The sequence below is a fragment of the Aquarana catesbeiana genome, linkage group LG03 (assembly GCF_042186555.1).
Source record: "Aquarana catesbeiana isolate 2022-GZ linkage group LG03, ASM4218655v1, whole genome shotgun sequence".
In the NCBI taxonomy this organism is placed as follows: domain Eukaryota; kingdom Metazoa; phylum Chordata; class Amphibia; order Anura; family Ranidae; genus Aquarana; species Aquarana catesbeiana.
Window position 1 is genome coordinate 744,403,513 of NC_133326.1, and position 19,889 is coordinate 744,423,401.

The 19,889-nt window shown below is 50.3% G+C and overlaps 1 protein-coding gene across 5 annotated transcripts in view; it reads left to right on the plus strand.

Moving 5' to 3' along the window:
- The window catches only part of SLC2A4 (solute carrier family 2 member 4), a 52,094-nt gene that overhangs the window by 18,714 nt on the left and 13,491 nt on the right, over window positions 1-19,889 (plus strand). Inside the window, exons 1-4 of one of the 5 annotated variants that reach the window (XM_073623503.1) lie at window positions 11,569-11,662; window positions 13,415-13,517; window positions 13,640-13,753; window positions 18,798-18,967. In XM_073623503.1, coding sequence (XP_073479604.1) covers window positions 13,479-13,517; window positions 13,640-13,753; window positions 18,798-18,967 — 323 coding nt within the window. In that variant the 5' untranslated portion in view covers window positions 11,569-11,662; window positions 13,415-13,478. Of the gene's footprint in view, window positions 1-11,568; window positions 11,663-11,718; window positions 12,290-13,155; window positions 13,518-13,639; window positions 13,754-18,797; window positions 18,968-19,889 lie in introns of those variants that run through there. The other 4 variants (XM_073623506.1, XM_073623504.1, XM_073623505.1 and 1 more) reach the window with 4 other exon arrangements.

The window sequence follows — 19,889 nt, forward strand, 5'->3', positions numbered from 1 at the left end:
GGGCCCCCTACTGGTCATTACAGTGTGATATCTCTATAGGACCCCCTACTGGTCATTACAGTGTGATATCTCTATAGGGCCCCCTGATGGTCTGTACAGTGTGATATCTCTATAGGGCCCCCTGCTGGTCAGTACAGTGTGATATCTCTACAGGGCCCCCTGCTGGTCAGTACAGTGTGATATCTCTATAGGGCCCCCTGCTGGTCTGTACAGTGTGATATCTCTATAGGGCCCCCTGCTGGTCAGTACAATGTGATATCTCTATAGGGCCCCCTGCTGATCAGTACAGTGTGATATCTCTATAGGGCCCCCTGCTGCTCCGTACAATGTGATATCTCTATAGGGCCCCCTACTGGTCATTACAGTGTGATATCTCTATAGGGCCCCCTACTGGTCATTACAGTGTGATATCTCTATAGGGCCCCCTGCTGGTCTGTACAGTGTGATATCTCTATAGGGCCCCCTGCTGGTCAGTACAATGTGATATCTCTATAGGGCCCCCTGCTGATCAGTACAGTGTGATATCTCTATAGGGCCCCCTGCTGCTCCGTACAATGTGATATCTCTATAGGGCCCCCTACTGGTCATTACAGTGTGTTATCTCTATAGGGCCCCCTGCTGGTCAGTACAATGTGATATCTCTCTGGGGCCCCCTGCTGGTCAGTACAGTGTGATACCTCTATAGGGCCCCCTGCTGGTCAGTACAGTGTGTTATCCCTATAGGGCCTCCTGCTGGTCAGTACAGTGTGATATCTCTATAGGGCCCCCTGCTGGTCAGTACAGTGTGATATCTCTCTGGGGCCCCCTGCTGGTGAGTACAATGTGATATCTCTAAAGGGCCCCCTGCTGGTCAGTAGAGTATGATATATCTATAGGGCCCCCTGCTGGTCAGCACAGTATGATATCTCTATGGGGCCCCTGCTGGTCAGTACAGTGTGATATCTCTCTGGGGCCCCCTGCTGGTCAGTACAGTGTGATATCTCTCTGGGGCCCCCTGCTGGTCAGTACAGTGTGATATCTCTATAGGACCCCCTGCTGGTCAGTACAATGTGATATCTCTATAGGGCCCCCTCCTTGTCAGTACAGTGTAATATCTCTATAGGGCCCCCTGCTGGTCAGTACAATGTCATATCTCTATCGGGCCCCCTGCTAGTCAGTATAGTGTGATATCTCTATAGGGCCCCCTGCTGGTCAGTACAGTGTGATATCTCTATATGGCCCCCTGCTGGTCAGCACAATGTGATATCTCTATAGGGCCCCCTGCTGATCAGTACAGTGTGATATTTCTATAGGGCCCCCTGCTGGTCAGTACAGTGTGATATCTCTATAGGGCCCCCTACTGGTCAGTACAGTGTGATATCTATATAGGACCCCCTACTGGTCAGTACAGTGTGTTATCTCTATAGTTGCACCTGCTGGTCAGTACAATGTGATATCTCTCTGGGGCCCCCTGCTGGTCAGTACAGTGTGATATCTCTATAGGGCCCCCTGCTGCTCAGTACAATGTGATATCTCTATAGGGCCCCCTGCTGGTCAGTACAGTGTGATATCTCTATAGGGCCCCCTGCTACTCAGTACAATGTGATATCTCTATAGGGCCCCCTGCTGCTCAGTACAATGTGATATCTATATAGGACCCCCTACTGGTCAGTACAGTGTGTTATCTCTATAGGGCCCCCTTCTGGTCAGTACAATGTGATATCTCTCTGGGGCCCCCTGCTGATCAGTACAGTGTGATATTTCTATAGGGCCCCCTGCTGGTCAGTACAGTGTGATATCTCTATAGGGCCCCCTACTGGTCAGTACAGTGTGATATCTATATAGGACCCCCTACTGGTCAGTACAGTGTGATATCTCTATAGGGCCCCCTGGTGGTCAGTACAATGTGATATCTCTCTGGGGCCCCCTGCTGGTCAGTACAGTGTCATATCTCTATAGGGCCCCCTGCTGCTCAGTACAGTGTGATATCTCTCTGGGCCCCCCTACTGGTCAGTACAGTGTGATATCTTTATAGGTCCCCCTGCTGGTCAATACAGTGTAATATCTCTATAGAGCCCCCTGCTGGTCAGTACAGTGTGATATCTCTATAGGGCCCCCTACTGGTCAGTACAGTGTGATATCTCTCTGGGGCCCCCTACTGGTCAGTACAGTGTGATATCTCTATAGGGCCCCCTGCTGGTCAATACATTGTGATATCTCTATAGAGCCCCCTGCTGGTCAGTACAGTGTGATATCTCTATAGGGCCCCCTGCTGGTCAGTACAGTGTGATATCTCTATAGGGCCCCCTGCTGGTCAATACAGTGTGATATCTCTATAGAGCCCCCTGCTGGTCAGTACAGTGTGATATCTCTATAGGGCCCCCTGTTGGTCAGTACAGTGTGATATCTCTATAGGCCCCCCTGCTGGTCAGTACAGTGTGATATCTCTATAGGGCCCCCTGCTGATCAGTACAGTGTGATATCTCTATAGGGCCCCCTGCTGGTCAGTACAGTGTGATATCTCTATAGGGCCCCCTGCTGATCAGTACAGTGTGATATCTCTATAGGGCCCTCTGCTGGTCAGTACAGTGTGATATCTCTATAGGGCCCCCTGCTGATCAGTACAGTGTGATATCTCTATAGGGCCCCCTGCTGCTCAGTACAATGTGATATCTCTATAGGGCCCCCTGCTGGTCAGTACAGTGTGATATCTCTATAGGGCCCCCTGCTGATCAGTACAGTGTGATATCTCTATAGGGCCCCCTTCTGCTCAGTACAATGTGATATCTCTATAGGGCCCCCTGCTGGTCAGTACAGTGTGATATCTCTATAGGGCCCCCTGCTGGTCTGTATAGTGTGATATCTCTATAGGGCCCCCTGCTGTTCAGTACAATGTGATATCTCTATAGGGCCCCCTGCTGATCAGGACAGTGTGATATATCTATAGGGCCCCCTGCTGATCAGTACAGTGTGATATCTCTATAGGTCCCCCTGCTTGTCAGTACAATGTGATATCTCTATAGGGCCCCCTACTGGTCAGTACAGTGTGATATCTCTATAGGACCCCCTACTGGTCAGTACAGTGTGTTATCTCTATAGGGCCCCCTGCTGGTCAGTACAGTGTGATATCTCTATAGGGCCCCCTGCTGGTCAGTACACTGTGATATCTCTATAGGGCCCCCTACTGGTCAGTACAGTGTGATATCTCTATAGGACCCCCTACTGGTCAGTACAGTGTTTTATCTCTATAGGGCCCCCTGCTGGTCAGTACAGTGTGATATCTCTATAGGGCCACCTGCTGGTCAGTACAGTGTGATATCTCTATAGGACCCTCTTCTGGTCAGTACAGTGTGATATCTCTATAGGGCCCCCTGCTGGTCACTGCAGTGTGATATCTCTATAGGGCCCCCTGTTGGTCAGTACAGTGTGATATCTCTCTGGGGCCCCCTGCTGCTCAGTACAGTGTGATATCTCTATAGGGCCCCCTGCTGGTCAGTACAGTGTGATATCTCTATGGGGCCCCCTGCTGGTCAGTACAATGTGATATCTCTCTGGGGCCCCCTGCTGGTCAGTACAGTGTGATATCTCTATAGGACCCCCTACTGGTCAGTACAGTGTGAAATCTCCATAGGGCCCCCTGCTGGTCAGTATAGTGTGATATCTCCATAGGGCCCCCTTCTGGTCAGTATAGTGTGATATCTCTATAGAGTCCCCTGCTGGTCAGTTCAGAGTGATATCTCTATAGTGCCCACTGCTGGTCAGTACAGTGTGATATCTCTATAGGGGCCCCCTACTGGTCAGTATAGTGTGATATCTCCATAGGGCCCCCTACTGGTCAGTATAGTGTGATATCTCTATAGGGCCCCCTGCTGGTCAGTACAGTGTGATATCTCTATGGGGCCCCCTGCTGGTCAGTATATATTGTGATATCTCTATAGGGCCCCCTGCTGGTCAGTACAGTGTGATATCTCTATGGGGCCCCCTGCTGGTCAGTACAGTGTGATATCTCTATAGGGTCCCCTGCTGGTAAGTACAATGTGATATCTTTATGGGGCCCCCTGCTGGTCAGTATATATTGTGATATCTCTATAGGGCCCCCTGCTCCTCAGTACAGTGTGATATCTCTATAGGGCCCCCTGCTGGTCTGTACAATGTGATATCTCTATAGGGCTCCCTACTGGTCAGTACAGTGTGATATCTCTATAGGGCCCCCCTACTGGTCAGTACAGTGTGATATCTCTCTGGGGCCCCCAGCTGGTCAGTACAGTGTGATATCTCTATAGGGCCCCCTGCTGGTCAGTACAGTGTGATATCTCTATAGGGCCCCCTGCTGGTCAGTACAGTGTGATATCTCTCTGGGGCCCCCTGCTGGTGAGTACAGTGTGATATCTCTATAGGGCCCCCTGTTGGTCAGTACAGTGTGATATCTCTATAGGTCCCCCTGCTGATCAGTACTGTGTGATATCTTTATAGGGCCCCCTGCTGGTCAGTACAATGTGATATCTCTATAGGGCCCCCTGCTGGTCAGTACAGTGTGATATCTCTCTGGGGCCCCCTGCTGGTGAGTACAGTGTGATATCTCTATAGGGCCCCCTGCTGGTCAGTACAGTGTGATACCTCTATAGGGCCCCCTGCTGGTCAGTACAGTGTGATATCTCTCTGGGGCCCCCTGCTGGTCAGTACAGTGTGATATCTCTATAGGGCCCCCTGCTGGTCAGTACAGTTTGATATCTCTATAGGGCCCCCTGCTGGTCAGTACAGTGTGATATCTCTATAGGGCCCCCTGCTGGTCAGTACAGTGTGATATCTCTACAGGGCCCCCTGCTGGTCAGTACAGTGTGATATCTCTATCCTGCTGGTCTGTACAGTGTGATATCTCTATAGGGCCCCCTGCTGGTCAGTACAATGTGATATCTCTATAGGGCCCCCTGCTGATCAGTACAGTGTGATATCTCTATAGGGCCCCCTGCTGCTCCGTACAATGTGATATCTCTATAGGGCCCCCTACTGGTCATTACAGTGTGATATCTCTATAGGGCCCCCTGCTGGTCAGTACAATGTGATATCTCTCTGGGGCCCCCTGCTGATCAGTACAGTGTGATATCTCTATAGGGCCCCCTGCTGGTCAGTACAGTGTGTTATCCCTATAGGGCCTCCTGCTGGTCAGTACCGTGTGATATCTCTATAGGGCCCCCTGCTGGTCAGTACAATGTGATATCTCTATAGGACCCCCTGCTGGTCAGTACAATGTGATATCTCTATAGGGCCCCCTCCTTGTCTGTACAGTGTAATATCTCTATAGGGCCCCCTGCTGGTCAGTACAATGTCATATCTCTATAGGCCCCCCTGCTGGTCAGTACAGTGTGATATCTCTATAGGGCCCCCTGCTGGTCAGTACAGTGTGGTATCTCTATAGGGCCCCCTGCTGGTCAGCACAATGTGATATCTCTATAGGGCCCCCTGCTGATCAGTACAGTGTGATATTTCTATAGGGCCCCCTGCTGGTCAGTACAGTGTGATATCTCTATAGGGCCCCCTACTGGTCAGTACAGTGTGATATCTTTATAGGACCCCCTACTGGTCAGTACAGTGTGTTATCTCTATAGGGCCCCCTGCTGCTCAGTACAATGTGATATCTCTATAGGGCCCCCTCCTTGTCTGTATAGTGTAATATCTCTATAGGGCCCCCTGCTGGTCAGTACAATGTCATATCTCTATAGGCCCCCCTGCTGGTCAGTACAATGTGATATCTCTCTGGGGCCCCCTGCTGGTCAGTACAGTGTCATATCTCTATAGGGCCCCCTGCTGGTCAGTACAGTATGATATCTATATAGGACCCCCTACTGGTCAGTACAGTGTGATATCTCTATAGGGCCCCCTGCTGGTCAATACAGTGTGATATCTCTATAGAGCCCCCTGCTGGTCAGTACAGTGTGATATCTCTATAGGGCCCCCTGCTGGTCAGTACAGTGTGATATCTCTATAGGCCCCCCTGCTGGTCAGTACAGTGTGATATCTCTATAGGGCCCCCTGCTGCTCAGTACAATGTGATATCTCTATAGGGCCCTCTGCTGGTCAGTACAGTGTGATATCTCTATAGGGCCCCCTGCTGATCAGTACAATGTGATATCTCTATAGGGCCCCCTGCTGCTCAGTACAATGTGATATCTCTATAGGGCCCCCTGCTGGTCAGTACAGTGTGATATCTCTATAGGGCCCCCTGCTGGTCAGTACAGTGTGATATCTCTATAGGGCCCCCTGCTGATCAGTACAGTGTGATATCTCTATAGGGCCCCCTGCTGGTCAGTACAGTGTGATATCTCTATAGGGCCCCCTGCTGATCAGTACAGTGTGATATCTCTATAGGGCCCGCTGCTGGTCAGTACAGTGTGATATCTCTATAGGGCCCCCTGCTGATCAGTACAGTGTGATATCTCTATAGAGCCCCCTGCTGGTCAGTACAGTGTGATATCTCTATAGGGCCCCCTGCTGGTCTGTACAATGTGATATCTCTATAGGGCCCCCTGCTGGTCAGTACAGTGTGATATCTCTATAGGGCCCCCTGCTGGTCAGTACAGTGTGATATCTCTCTGGGGCCCCCTGCTGGTCAGTACAGTGTGATATCTATATAGGGCCCCCTGCTGGTCAGTACAGTGTGATATCTCTATAGGGCCCCCTGCTGGTCAGTACAGTGTGATATCTCTCTGGGGCCCCCTGCTGGTCAGTACAGTGTGATATCTCTCTGGGGCCCCCTGCTGGTTAGTACAGTGTGATATCTCTATAGGGCCCCCTGCTGGTCAATACAGTGTGATATCTCTATAGAGCCCCCTGCTGGTCAGTACAGTGTGATATCTCTATAGGGCCCCCTGCTGGTCAGTACAGTGTGATATCTCTATAGGCCCCCCTGCTGGTCAGTACAGTGTGATATCTCTATAGGGCCCCCTGCTGATCAGTACAGTGTGATATCTCTATAGGGCCCCCTGCTGCTCAGTACAATGTGATATCTCTATAGGGCCCTCTGCTGGTCAGTACAGTGTGATATCTCTATAGGGCCCCCTGCTGATCAGTACAATGTGATATCTCTATAGGGCCCCCTGCTGCTCAGTACAATGTGATATCTCTATAGGGCCCCCTGCCGGTCAGTACAGTGTGATATCTCTATAGGGCCCCCTGCTGATCAGTACAGTGTGATATCTCTATAGGGCCCCCTGCTGGTCAGTACAGTGTGATATCTCTATAGGGCCCCCTGCTGATCAGTACAGTGTGATATCTCTATAGGGCCCGCTGCTGGTCAGTACAGTGTGATATCTCTATAGGGCCCCCTGCTGATCAGTACAGTGTGATATCTCTATAGAGCCCCCTGCTGGTCAGTACAGTGTGATATCTCTATAGGGCCCCCTGCTGGTCTGTACAATGTGATATCTCTATAGGGCCCCCTGCTGGTCAGTACAGTGTGATATCTCTATAGGGCCCCCTGCTGGTCAGTACAGTGTGATATCTCTCTGGGGCCCCCTGCTGATCAGTACAGTGTGATATCTCTATAGGGCCCCCTGCTGGTCAGTACAGTGTGATATCTTTATAGGGCCCCCTGCTGCTCAGTACAATGTGATATCTCTATAGGGCCCCCTGCTGGTTAGTACAGTGTGATATCTCTATAGGGCCCCCTGCTGCTCAGTACAATGTGATATCTCTATAGGGCCCCCTGCTGCTCAGTACAATGTGATATCTCTATAGGGCCCCCTGCTGGTCAGTACAGTGTGATATCTCTATAGGGCCCCCTGCTGCTCAGTACAATGTGATATCTCTATAGGGCCCTCTGCTGGTCAGTACAGTGTGATATCTCTATAGGGCCCCCTGCTGGTCAGTACAGTGTGATATCTCTATAGGGCCCCCTGCTGCTCAGTACAATGTGATATCTCTATAGGGCCCCCTGCTAATCAGTACAGTGTGATGTCTCTATAGGGCCCCCTGCTGATCAGTACAGTGTGATATCTCTATAGGGCCCCCTGCTGCTCAGTACAATGTGATATCTCTATAGGGCCCCCTGCTGCTCAGTACAATGTGATATCTCTATAGGGCCCCCTGCTGGTCAGTACAGTGTGATATCTCTATAGGGCCCCCTGCTGGTCAGTACAGTGTGATATCTCTATAGGGCCCCCTGCTGGTCAGTACAGTGTGATATCTCTCTGGGGCCCCCTGCTGGTCAGTACAGTGTGATATCTCTCTGGGGCCCCCTGCTGGTCAGTACAGTGTGATATCTCTATAGGGCCCCCTGCTGCTCAGTACAATGTGATATCTCTATAGGGCCCTCTGCTGGTCAGTACAGTGTGATATCTCTATAGGGCCCCCTGCTGGTCAGTACAGTGTGATATCTCTATAGGGCCCCCTGCTGCTCAGTACAATGTGATATCTCTATAGGGCCCCCTGCTAATCAGTACAGTGTGATGTCTCTATAGGGCCCCCTGCTGATCAGTACAGTGTGATATCTCTATAGGGCCCCCTGCTGCTCAGTGCAATGTGATATCTCTATAGGGCCCTCTGCTGGTCAGTACAATGTGATATCTCTATAGGGCCCCCTGCTGCTCAGTACAATGTGATATCTCTATAGGGCCCCCTACTGGTCAGTACAATGTGATATCTCTATAGGGCCCCCTGCTGCTCAGTACAATGTCATATCTCTATAGGGCCCCCTGCTGGTCAGACTTTGTGTCGTTATTTATTTTTCTGCTCTTCAGTGTTGGATATAATGGAGTTGTTGGTCGCCCTCTGCTGGACACATAGCGGTAGTGCAGGGCTGTATTTAGTGATTATTTTGGACTATTAAGGGTCTTATTTTTTTTGCAGTTTTGGGATCTTTGATGCGATTGGTTGGATTGGAGTCAGGAGAGAATCTTCAGATCGATATTAATAAGGATCGTCTCATTCCTCAGATTATATCATTACATATAAATGGAGAGATTGATGGTCTTCCTCTTGGAATTCTCCCATCCCCCACCATCGGGGTGAAGAAGCCCCCCATATATGTATCTTATTAGAGGTTTTTTTATAACTTTTCGGGGGGTGAAGATTTATTATTTAAAGTTTTTTGTTTGCTATGAACTACCCCACCCCCGCACTCCGCTCTTCTCTGATATCTACTGTATGTAAACTGTTTATGTATATACCCTCTATTACATCACTATGTGTGTGTATATATACAGTATGTGACAAAAGTAAGTACACCCCTCAGTGACATTTGTGTAAATCTTTTCTTCTATCTTTTCATGTGACAACACTGAAGAAATGACACTTGTCTACAATGTAAAGTAGTGAGTGTACAGCTTGTATAACAGTGTAAATTTACTGTCCCCTCAAAATAACTCAACACACAGCCATTAATGTCTAAACCACTGGCAACAAAAGTCAGTACACCCCTAAGTGAAAATCTCCAAACTGGTCCCAAAGTGTCAATATTTTGTGTGGCCACCATTATTTTCCAGCACTGCCTTAACCCTCTTGGGCATGGAGGTCACCAGAGCTTCACAGGTTGTCACTGGAGTCCTCTTCCCCTCCCCCATGATGACATCACAGAGCTGGTGGATGTTAGAGACCTTGCGCTCCTCCACCTTCCGTTTGAGGATGTCCCACAGATGATCAATAGGGTTTAGGTCTGGAGACATGCTTGGCCAGTCCATCACCTTTACCCTCAGCTTCTTTAGCAAGGCAGTGGTGGTCTTGGAGGTGTGTTTGGGGTGGTTATCATGTTGGAATACTGCCCTGCGGTCCAGTCTCTGAAGGGAGGGGATCATGCTCTTCTTCAGTATATCACAGTACATGTTGGCATTCATGGTTCCCTCAATAATCTGTAGCCCCCCAGTGCCGGCAGCACTCATGCAGCCCCAGACCATGACACTCCCACCACCATGCTTGACTGTAGACAAGACACACTTGTCTTTGTCCTCCTCACCTGGTTGCCCCCACACACGCTTGTCACCATCTGAACCAAATACGTTTATCTTGGTCTCATCAGACCACAGGACATGGTTCCAGTAATCCATGTCCTTAGTCTGCTTGTCTTCAGCAAACTGTTTGTGGGCTTTCTTGTGCATCATCTTTAGAAGAGGCTTCCTTCTGGGACGACAGCCATGCAGACCAATTTGATGCAGTGTGCGGCGTATGGTCTGAGCACTGACAGGCTGACCCCCCACCCCTACAACCTCTGCAGCAATGCTGGCAGCACTCATACGTCTATTTCCCAAAGACAACCTCTGGATATGACGCTGAGCACGTGACCTCAACTTCTTTGGTGGACCATGGTGAGGCCTGTTCTGAGTGGAACCTGTCCTGTTATATCGCTGTATGGTCTTGGCCACCGTGCTGCAGCTCAGTTTCAGGGTCTTGGCAATCTTCTTATAGCCTAGACCATCTTTATGTAGAGCAACAATTCTTTTTTTCAGATCCTCAGAGAGTTCTTTGCCATGAGGTGCCATGTTGTACTTACAGTGACCAGTATGAGAGAGTGAGAGCGATAACACCAAATTTAACACACCTGCTCCCCATTCATACCTGAGACCTTGTAACACGAACGAATCACATGACACCGGGGAGGGAAAATGGCTAATTGGGCCCAATTTGGAGATTTTCACTTAGGGGTGTACTGACTTTTGTTGCCAGCAGTTTAGACATTAATGGCTGTGTGTTGAGTTATTTTGAGGGGACAGTAAATTTACACTGTTATACAAGCTGTACACTCACTACTTTACATTGTAGACAAGGGTCATTTCTTCAGTGTTGTCACATGAAAAGAGAGAAGAAAAGATTTACACAAATGTGACTGAGGGGTGTACTTACTTTTGTCAGATACAGTGTGTGTGTGTATATATATATATATATATATATATACTAGAGGTACACATTTGGGTTGTTATATAGATATATATTTTATATTACTGTGTGCACAGATTTGTTTGTTTTATAATATAAATATATATAATATTATATAATGTGTGTATTGGGGGGTTTGTTACGTGCGGTTGCCCTGCGTCCCCCTGATATAAGCCCCCTGCCATGACGCAGTGTCTGTATCTATGTAGATACACGTGGTTGGCTGGAGAGCTGACAATCTATTATTACCCCGCGGTGTAAGCCTCTGGAAAGGTTACGGGTTTGCGTCGGCGTCCACGTGTGTGACTGGCGAGCTCCTGTGTGTTGCTGACCCCTCCGGCCCCCCAATGAGGGTGTTGGGTTTCAGTTGGTATTTTAGTCAGAGGACATGACGCCCCTCCACCAGGGACAGCTGCATGGGTCCTCCAACCTCCCAGTGACAGCCTGTGGGGGGGGGGGGGGGGGTGTCAGTCAGCTGACAGTTCTCTTTATATCTTCTATGGGATCCTAATATTCAGCATGCAGTGCAGCTCTACACTGAACTCAACAACCTGGGGGGGTCTAATGATGCCCTCCACCCCCCACCCCACCCCTCCGTCCTCCATCCATGTACCCTCCACTCCTTTGACTGCCCTGCCCGGGGTGATCTCCTTTTATAACCTTTCCAAACCTTCAATGAAAGGTTGTATCCAGATTTAGACCCCCTCCCGGCTCGCCCCCCCCCCTCTGCCCCCTCCCAGGGTAGACACTACAACGTTCTTTATTTTCACACCTCGCAGTCATTGTGGTGCCACGCTCCTCCAGCTGGCAGAGATTCAAGGTACCTCTTCTATCTGCTTCACTTTCCCCAGCTCCTTCCTCTTCCTCATTCTTCCCTCTGGATCTACCAGCGTCAGGGACCCCTCTGTGTCCCCCCTACATACCACCCTTAGGGGGCCCCCTCAACCTTTACCCCTGAATGTCCTGTGCTCCTCTGTTAACCTACCCCCCCCCCCCCCGAGTGTCTTCCTCTTCTTACCCTCCTCTTCTCCCAACCACCATGAACCCATAAATACCCCCCGATAACTTCTGACTCCCCCCTCCATGAACCCACCTGAGCCCCCTTCCTCTATATATCAGTGTGTCGCTGCTGCAGGACCTCTTGGAGGGTTCAAGGTCTTCTCAGCTGTTCTGTCCCATCTTTGTCACCTTGTCCCCCCCCGTGTGACGGACCTCAGCCTGGACAACCTCTGACCCAGGGCTGAGCCTGGACTTCTATCTCCGGGACACCCTCCATCTCCTGGATACCTTCTATCCCAGGGCTGAGCCTAAACAGCCTCTATCTCCGGGACACCCTCCATCTCCTGGATACCTTCTATTCGAGGGCTGAGCCTAAACATCTTCTATCTCCTAGACACCCTCTTTCTCCGGGACACCCTCTATCTCCGGGACACCCTCTATCCCAAGGGTGAGCCCGAACTTCTATCTCTTAGACACCCTCTTCCTCCAGGACCCTCTCTATCTCTCAGTCACCCACTATCTCCTGGACCCCCTCTATCCCAGGACTGAGCCTGTACACCCTCTATCTCCTGGACACTCTATATTAGGGCTGAGCCTGGACTTCTATCTCTGGGACCCCCTCTATCTCCTGGACAGCCCCTCTATTCCAGGGCTGAGCCTGTACACCTTCTATCTCCTGTACACCTTCTATCTCCTGATCTCCTGTACACCTTCTATCTCCTGTACACCTTCTATCTCCTGATCTCCTGTACACCTTCTATCTCCTGTACACCTTCTATCTCCTGATCTCCTGTACACCTTCTATCTCCTGATCTCCTGTACACCTTCTATCTCCTGTACACCTTCTATCTCCTGATCTCCTGTACACCTTCTATCTCCTGTACACCTTCTATCTCCTGATCTCCTGTACACCTTCTATCTCCTGATCTCCTGTACACCTTCTATCTCCTGATCTCCTGTACACCTTCTATCTCCTGTACACCTTCTATCTCCTGTACACCTTCTATCTCCTGATCTCCTGTACACCTTCTATCTCCTGTACACCTTCTATCTCCTGATCTCCTGTACACCTTCTATCTCCTGTACACCTTCTATCTCCTGATCTCCTGTACACCTTCTATCTCCTGATCTCCTGTACACCTTCTATCTCCTGTACACCTTCTATCTCCTGATCTCCTGTACACCTTCTATCTCCTGTACACCTTCTATCTCCTGATCTCCTGTACACCTTCTATCTCCTGATCTCCTGTACACCTTCTATCTCCTGATCTCCTGTACACCTTCTATCTCCTGTACACCTTCTATCTCCTGTACACCTTCTATCTCCTGATCTCCTGTACACCTTCTATCTCCTGTACACCTTCTATCTCCTGATCTCCTGTACACCTTCTATCTCCTGATCTCCTGTACACCTTCTATCTCCTGTACACCTTCTATTTTCTGTCTCAGTCTGTCTCGTTCTTCTTTCACATTCTGCTAAACCTTGTAAAAGTTTGTTGTCCCTCTTGTGACGGCTTGCCTGGGGCGGCCCTCCTCCCCCTCGCCTCTCTCTCTCTCTCTTCTCTCCTACAAGGTCACAGACTGAGCTCTCCCAACGTTTCACCCTCTCGGGGGTTTTCTAGGAAGAGAAAGGAAAAATGCCCTCCGGAGGATTCCAGCCCATCGATGGAGGACAGGTATGGGGGGACTGGCTGATACTTTTGAGGGGAGACTGTGTGTGTCTGTGGGGGAGGGTGTCACCATTGTTGTACTTTGGAGACGTTGTGGTCACAGGTGGACTCTCTTGGTTCTTTCGCAGCAGGTGGTGGTCCGAACTGCCGTCACCAAGACTCTGGTCCTGTCAGTCTTCACCGCCATCCTGGGCTCATTCCAGTTTGGATACAACATTGGAGTCATAAATGCACCCCAAAAGGTAGGTGAGAATTCGGTAAGAATTAGAAACAAGGGGGAGAGGGGGGCCCAGAAGGAGGATGGTACCAACAAGGACTCTCCTTCCCCCATCCGGATCCTGGTACAACCTGTGAGCTTAGACAGTCCACATCCCGATATCCTATGACATCATATTCCTGAGTGATGTCATACCTGGTGCCCCATCTGATGATAACATTGTACTGCGCCATGGTATAGTGTACTGTCATACCTCATATTATCGGGGTATGTCATGTGTTTTGTGTCTCATATCTGGAGGTGGTAACAAGGTAAGTCGCACGATTCCAGGAATCTGACGTCAAAAGTTCAGGTTGGGGGTTTCTGATTGGCTGGTTTTCAACCATTCGTAATTGATCTTGTGAATTCATGTTTATAATCATAAGTGAATCTGACTCTTCCATTGGCAGATTTCAGTTGCTTTTTCTGATATTTTTTTATTTAATTTTTTTTGAAGAAAGACCAGTCCCACCCCCAGGGTGCAATAACGAGGTTAGAAGTAATAACGCCAGGGGTAGGAGATTCAGGGAATATCTGATCATTGATCCATGGGATATCCGATTATTGATCCAGGGAATATCCGATTGTTGATCCATGGGATATCCGATTGTTGATCCATGGGATAGCCGATTATGTATCCACGGGATAGCCAATTGTTGATCCATGGGATATCCGATTGTTGATCCATGGGATATCCGATTGTTGATCCATGGAATATCCGATTATTGATCCCGGGAATATCCAATTGTTGATCCAGGGAATATCCGATTTTTGATCCATGGGATAGCCGATTGTTCATCCAGGGAATATCCGATTATTGATCCAGGGAATATCCAATTGCCTCCTTGGATCAGGAAGAATTTTTTTTCCCCCCACTGGAGTGAATTGGATCATTTTTTTGGGGGTTGTTTGCTTTCCTCTGGATCAACTGTGGGTAAGGATGGTGTATATGGAAGTTTTTTACTGGCTGAACTAGATGGACTTGTGTCTTTTTTCAACCAGGAATGTAACTATGTAACACGTGAGGCCAACAATGAGGTGATGTGTGTATATATATATATATATATATATGTGTGTGTGTATTGTAGGTGTAGGCTCGGAAGGTGGGAATAGGAGACAGGTTCTCCACATTGGTGAAATCTAACAGGAGATGGATTTCTCTGGGGAAGCGGAGCAGAGAGGAAATCCTGGGAGATGAACAGAGATTAATGAATTGGAACAAATCCATTTCCTTCACAAAGCCCCCCCCCCCCACCTGCCAGGATGGAGCTCACATATGTAATGTCCCAGGTTGGCCTGTTCCATCCAGCAGCCTCTGGTGGCTCCATGCCACATTCCCTTCCTCCATTTTGGATGTCAGAGGCTTTTCTTCTTCTTTGTGGTGTGCTGATGATGTTTGAAGAGCTCCCCCATCCAGAAGCTCTTCTTCTTGATTGGGGCATGAGGAAGGCTCTCCACTGGCAGAGTACAATAGCACTGAGAGAGATATTCCCCCATCAACGTTGACTGTGTTGAAGAGGGAATTGAGCAATTTTCTATCCTTCCAACTGTGGTGGAAGAAAAGAAAATGGCATAATCTATGGCCTGCCTAATATTCTGACCCTCGGACCATTGTAGAGTAGAGTGGTGGTGCAATGTGCTTACCCTCACCATCTGGTCATTGCAGAGTGGAGTAGAGGTGTAGGGCGCCGACCCCCCCAGGCCATTGAAGAGTAGAGGTGTAATGTGAGAAATTGGAGGGACGGGGCTGATTGTAGCTGTAGGATACATTTTATAATGAGGTTGTGGCTTGGTCCCTCAGATTGTCCTGACACATGAAAGATGGACATGTGTTAGTGGGAGCATTGCTCGTTATTATTGGATATTATATTTGGTGTTCTTTGCTATCCTGCAGACATTGTACAGTCATTTACAGCCAGAAGCCCTTATCAAACAGCTGGTCCTATAGTGAGCGATCTGTGTGGAACATTTGGTCTTTGTGTGTACGCTGTGATTGTCCATCCATCTCCATCGTCCATACGCAATCCAGGGGCCAGTCCAGGCAACGAGTAAGCCGAGACTTCTATAGGGAGGTCAGGCTACACAAAGCCTTCCAGGGTTGAGGGTCTCCACCTCTGATAATAAACATTGGCTGTGGTAACAGGTTCTCTTTGCAATGGCTGCTGAAGAAGTAGATGATAAAGGTTGGGTGTACGGCCACAGAAGATGGTGCCACCCTGGTCATGCAGCTTTGTAAGTGTTGGACACCAGTGTCTATCAGCCTGGCCACAACATACAGGGATATGGGAAACAATTATCGACACTGACACACGTACACCTACACAGGTTGAACTGGATGGACTATTTGTCTTTATTCATTCTTACCTACTATGTAACTGACAGCCTCACAGACACACATAAACCTCAGGACAAAGGACCAGTTTTTAAAAATTAAATGCTTCCATTGCATATGCATTCATGCAAACAAAAAGGACTGACTGGGCCAACCCTATAAAAGGACTTCATTAAAACCAGCAACTGTTGGACTTTGGTGTAAAGGGAAACTCTGATGTCAGGGAGTGTCTGATCAGCAAAGCCCCCATGACCCCCCTCCCCCACCTTAGATTAGAGTTCTTCTTACATTAGAGTCCTCAGAGTTCCCCTTTACATCACAGTCCACAGCGAACCCCCTTTCATCAGATTCCACAGCGTTCCCCTTTACATCTCAGTCCACAAAGTTCTTCCTTACATCAGAGTCCCCAGAGTTCCCCTTTACATTACAGTCCACAGAGATCCCCTTACATCAGAGTCCACAGAGATCCCCCTTATATCATAGTCCACAGAGATCCCCTTTACATCTCAGTCCACAAAGTTCACCCTTACATCAGAGTCCCCAGAGTTCCCCTTTACATTACAGTCCACAGTGTTCCCCTTTACATCAGAGTCCACAGTGATGCCCCTTTCATCAGATTCCACAGCGTTCCCCTTTACATTACAGTCCACAGAGTTCCCCTTACATTACAGTCCACAAAGTTCACCCTTACATCAGAGTCCCCAGAGTTCACCCTTTACATCTCAGTCCACAAAGTTCACCCTTACATCAGAGTCCCCAGAGTTCCCCTTTACATTACAGTCCACAGAGATCCCCTTTACATCAGAGTCCACAGTGATCCCCCTTTCATCAGATTCCACAGCGTTCCCCTTTACATTATAGTCCACAGCGTTCCCCTTCAGACCGTGATGTAAAGAGGGAATTCTGATGTAAGGGGGTCTCTGGTCACTAGAGCCCCCTCTTACACAAGACTTCACAGAGTTCCCCCTTACACCAGAGTCTGCAGGATTCCCCCATTACAGTGAAAGTGGGAACTCTGTGGACCCTGATGTAAAGGGGAATGCTGCGGACTCTGGTGTCCCCGGGAGTATGAGGAGAGGGCCTCCCGTCCCCGGGAGTATGAGGAGAGGGGCCCTGTCCCCGGGAGTATGAGGAGAGGGCCCCTGTCCCCGGGAGTATGAGGAGAGGGCCCCTGTCCCCGGGAGTATGAGGAGAGGGCCTCCCGTCCCCGGGAGTATGAGGAGAGGGCCTCCCGTCCCCGGGAGTATGAGGAGAGGGCCTCCCGTCCCCGGGAGTATGAGGAGAGGGCCTCCCGTCCCCGGGAGTATGAGGAGAGGGCCTACCGTCCCCGGGAGTATGAGGAGAGGGCCTACCGTCCCCGGGAGTATGGGGAGAGGGCCTACCGTCCCCGGGAGTATGGGGAGAGGGCCTACCGTCCCCGGGAGTATGAGGAGAGGGCCTACCGTCCCCGGGAGTATGAGGAGAGGGCCTACCGTCCCCGGGAGTATGAGGAGAGGGCCTACCGTCCCCGGGAGTATGAGGAGAGGGCCTACCGTCCCCGGGAGTATGAGGAGAGGGCCTACCGTCCCCGGGAGTATGAGGAGAGGGCCTCCCGTCCCCGGGAGTATGAGGAGAGGGCCTCCCGTCCCCGGGAGTATGAGGAGAGGGCCTCCCGTCCCCGGGAGTATGAGGAGAGGGCCTCCCGTCCCCGGGAGTATGAGGAGAGGGCCTCCCGTCCCCGGGAGTATGAGGAGAGGGCCTCCCGTCCCCGGGAGTATGAGAGGGCCTTCCGTCCCCGGGAGTATGAGGAGAGGGCCTTCCGTCCCCGGGAGTATGAGGAGAGGGCCTTCCGTCCCCGGGAGTATGAGGAGAGGGCCTTCCGTCCCCGGGAGTATGAGGAGAGGGCCTCCCGTCCCCGGGGTATGAGGAGAGGGCCTCCCGTCCCCGGGGTATGAGGAGAGGGCCTCCCGTCCCCGGGGTATGAGGAGAGGGCCTCCCGTCCCTGGGAGTATGAGGAGAGGGCCTCCCGTCCCCGGAGTATGAGGAGAAGGCCTCCTGTCCCCGGGAGTATGAGGAGAGGGCCTCCTGTCCCCGGGAGTATGAGGAGAGGGCCTCCTGTCCCCGAGAGTATGAGGAGAGGGCCTCCTGTCCCCGGGAGTATGAGGAGAGGGCCTCCTGTCCCTGGGAGTATGAGGAGAGGGCCTCCTGTCCCTGGGAGTATGAGGAGAGGGCCTCCTGTCCCCGGGAGTATGAGGAGAGGGCCTCCTGTCCCCACAGTATGAGGAGAGGGCCTCCTGTCCCCGGAGTATTAGGAGAAGGCCCCTACCCTCAAGAAGAGGCATTGGCTGGGCCGAGCCCTGGTGAGCAATATAAAAGTTATAGGAGGTGTGAAGCGAGTGTCTACATTACAAGGACATTCAGTTATCGCAGTGCCGGAAATGTCACATTGTGTGACACAAAACACGGGGACAGCAAAGTCCTGGGATCACGGATTATGGGAGAAGCAGCTGCAAGCTTTCTGTGTTTGTAATGCAGAAATGAAAGACGTGATACCATTAAAATACAAATCACTTGACCTGTTTATAGTGTCAGCCGATCAATAAGAAGCTATGAAAGTTCTGAGGGGAAGATATTTGCCCACACACTGCTGACTTCCTATACAATGGGGGGGATGCAGGCTGTATTCTTCATTATCTTTACCCCGTGATTTGTCTCTTAGATCATAGAACAAAGCTACAATGAATCGTACATCAGTCGGAACAGTCCCGAGTCTCATTCCATCGATACCGGCCTCCTACGGACGTTGTGGGCGCTGTCGGTGGCCATTTTCTCTATTGGTGGCATGGTGTCCTCTTTATGTGTCGGGGTCGTGTCTCAGTGGCTGGGACGGTAAGTGAGGATTGTGGTTGACAAGAATATGGCAGCCAGGATAATATGGATGGAATTTATAAAATATGGAGAATACGAGGGAAGGGGGAGCCAGGACAATGTATATGGAGATCAGGGAATATGGAGAATGAGGGAAGGGGGAGCCAGGACAATGTACACCAAGATCAGGGAATATGGAGAGTATGAGGGAAGAGGGAGCCAGGACAATGTACATGGAGATCAGGGAATATGGAGAGTACGAGGGGAGGGGGAGCCAGGACAATGTACATGGAGATCAGGGAATATGGAGAGTACGAGGGAAGTGGGAGCCAGGACAATGTACATGGAGATCAGGGAATATGGAGAATACGAGGGAAGGGGGAGCCAGGACAATGTACATGGAGATCAGGGAATATGGAGAATGAGGGAAGGGGGAGCCAGGACAATGTACACCAAGATCAGGGAATATGGAGAGTATGAGGGAAGAGGGAGCCAGGACAATGTACATGGAGATCAGGGAATATGGAGAGTACGAGGGAAGTGGGAGCCAGGACAATGTACATGGAGATCAGGGAATATGGAGAATACGAGGGAAGGGGGAGCCAGGACAATGTACATGGAGATCAGGGAATATGGAGAATACGAGGGAAGGGGGAGCCAGGACAATGTACACGGAGATCAGGGAATATGGAGAATACGAGGGAAGGGGGAGCCAGGACAATGTACACGGAGATCAGGGAATATGGAGAATACGAGGGAAGGGGGAGCCAGGACAATGTACACGGAGATCAGGGAATATGGAGAATACGAGGGAAGGGGGAGCCAGGACAATGTACACGGAGATCAGGGAATATGGAGAATGAGGGAAGGGGGAGTCAGGACAATGTACACGGAGATCAGGGAATATGGAGAATACGAGGGAAGGGGGAGCCAGGACAATGTA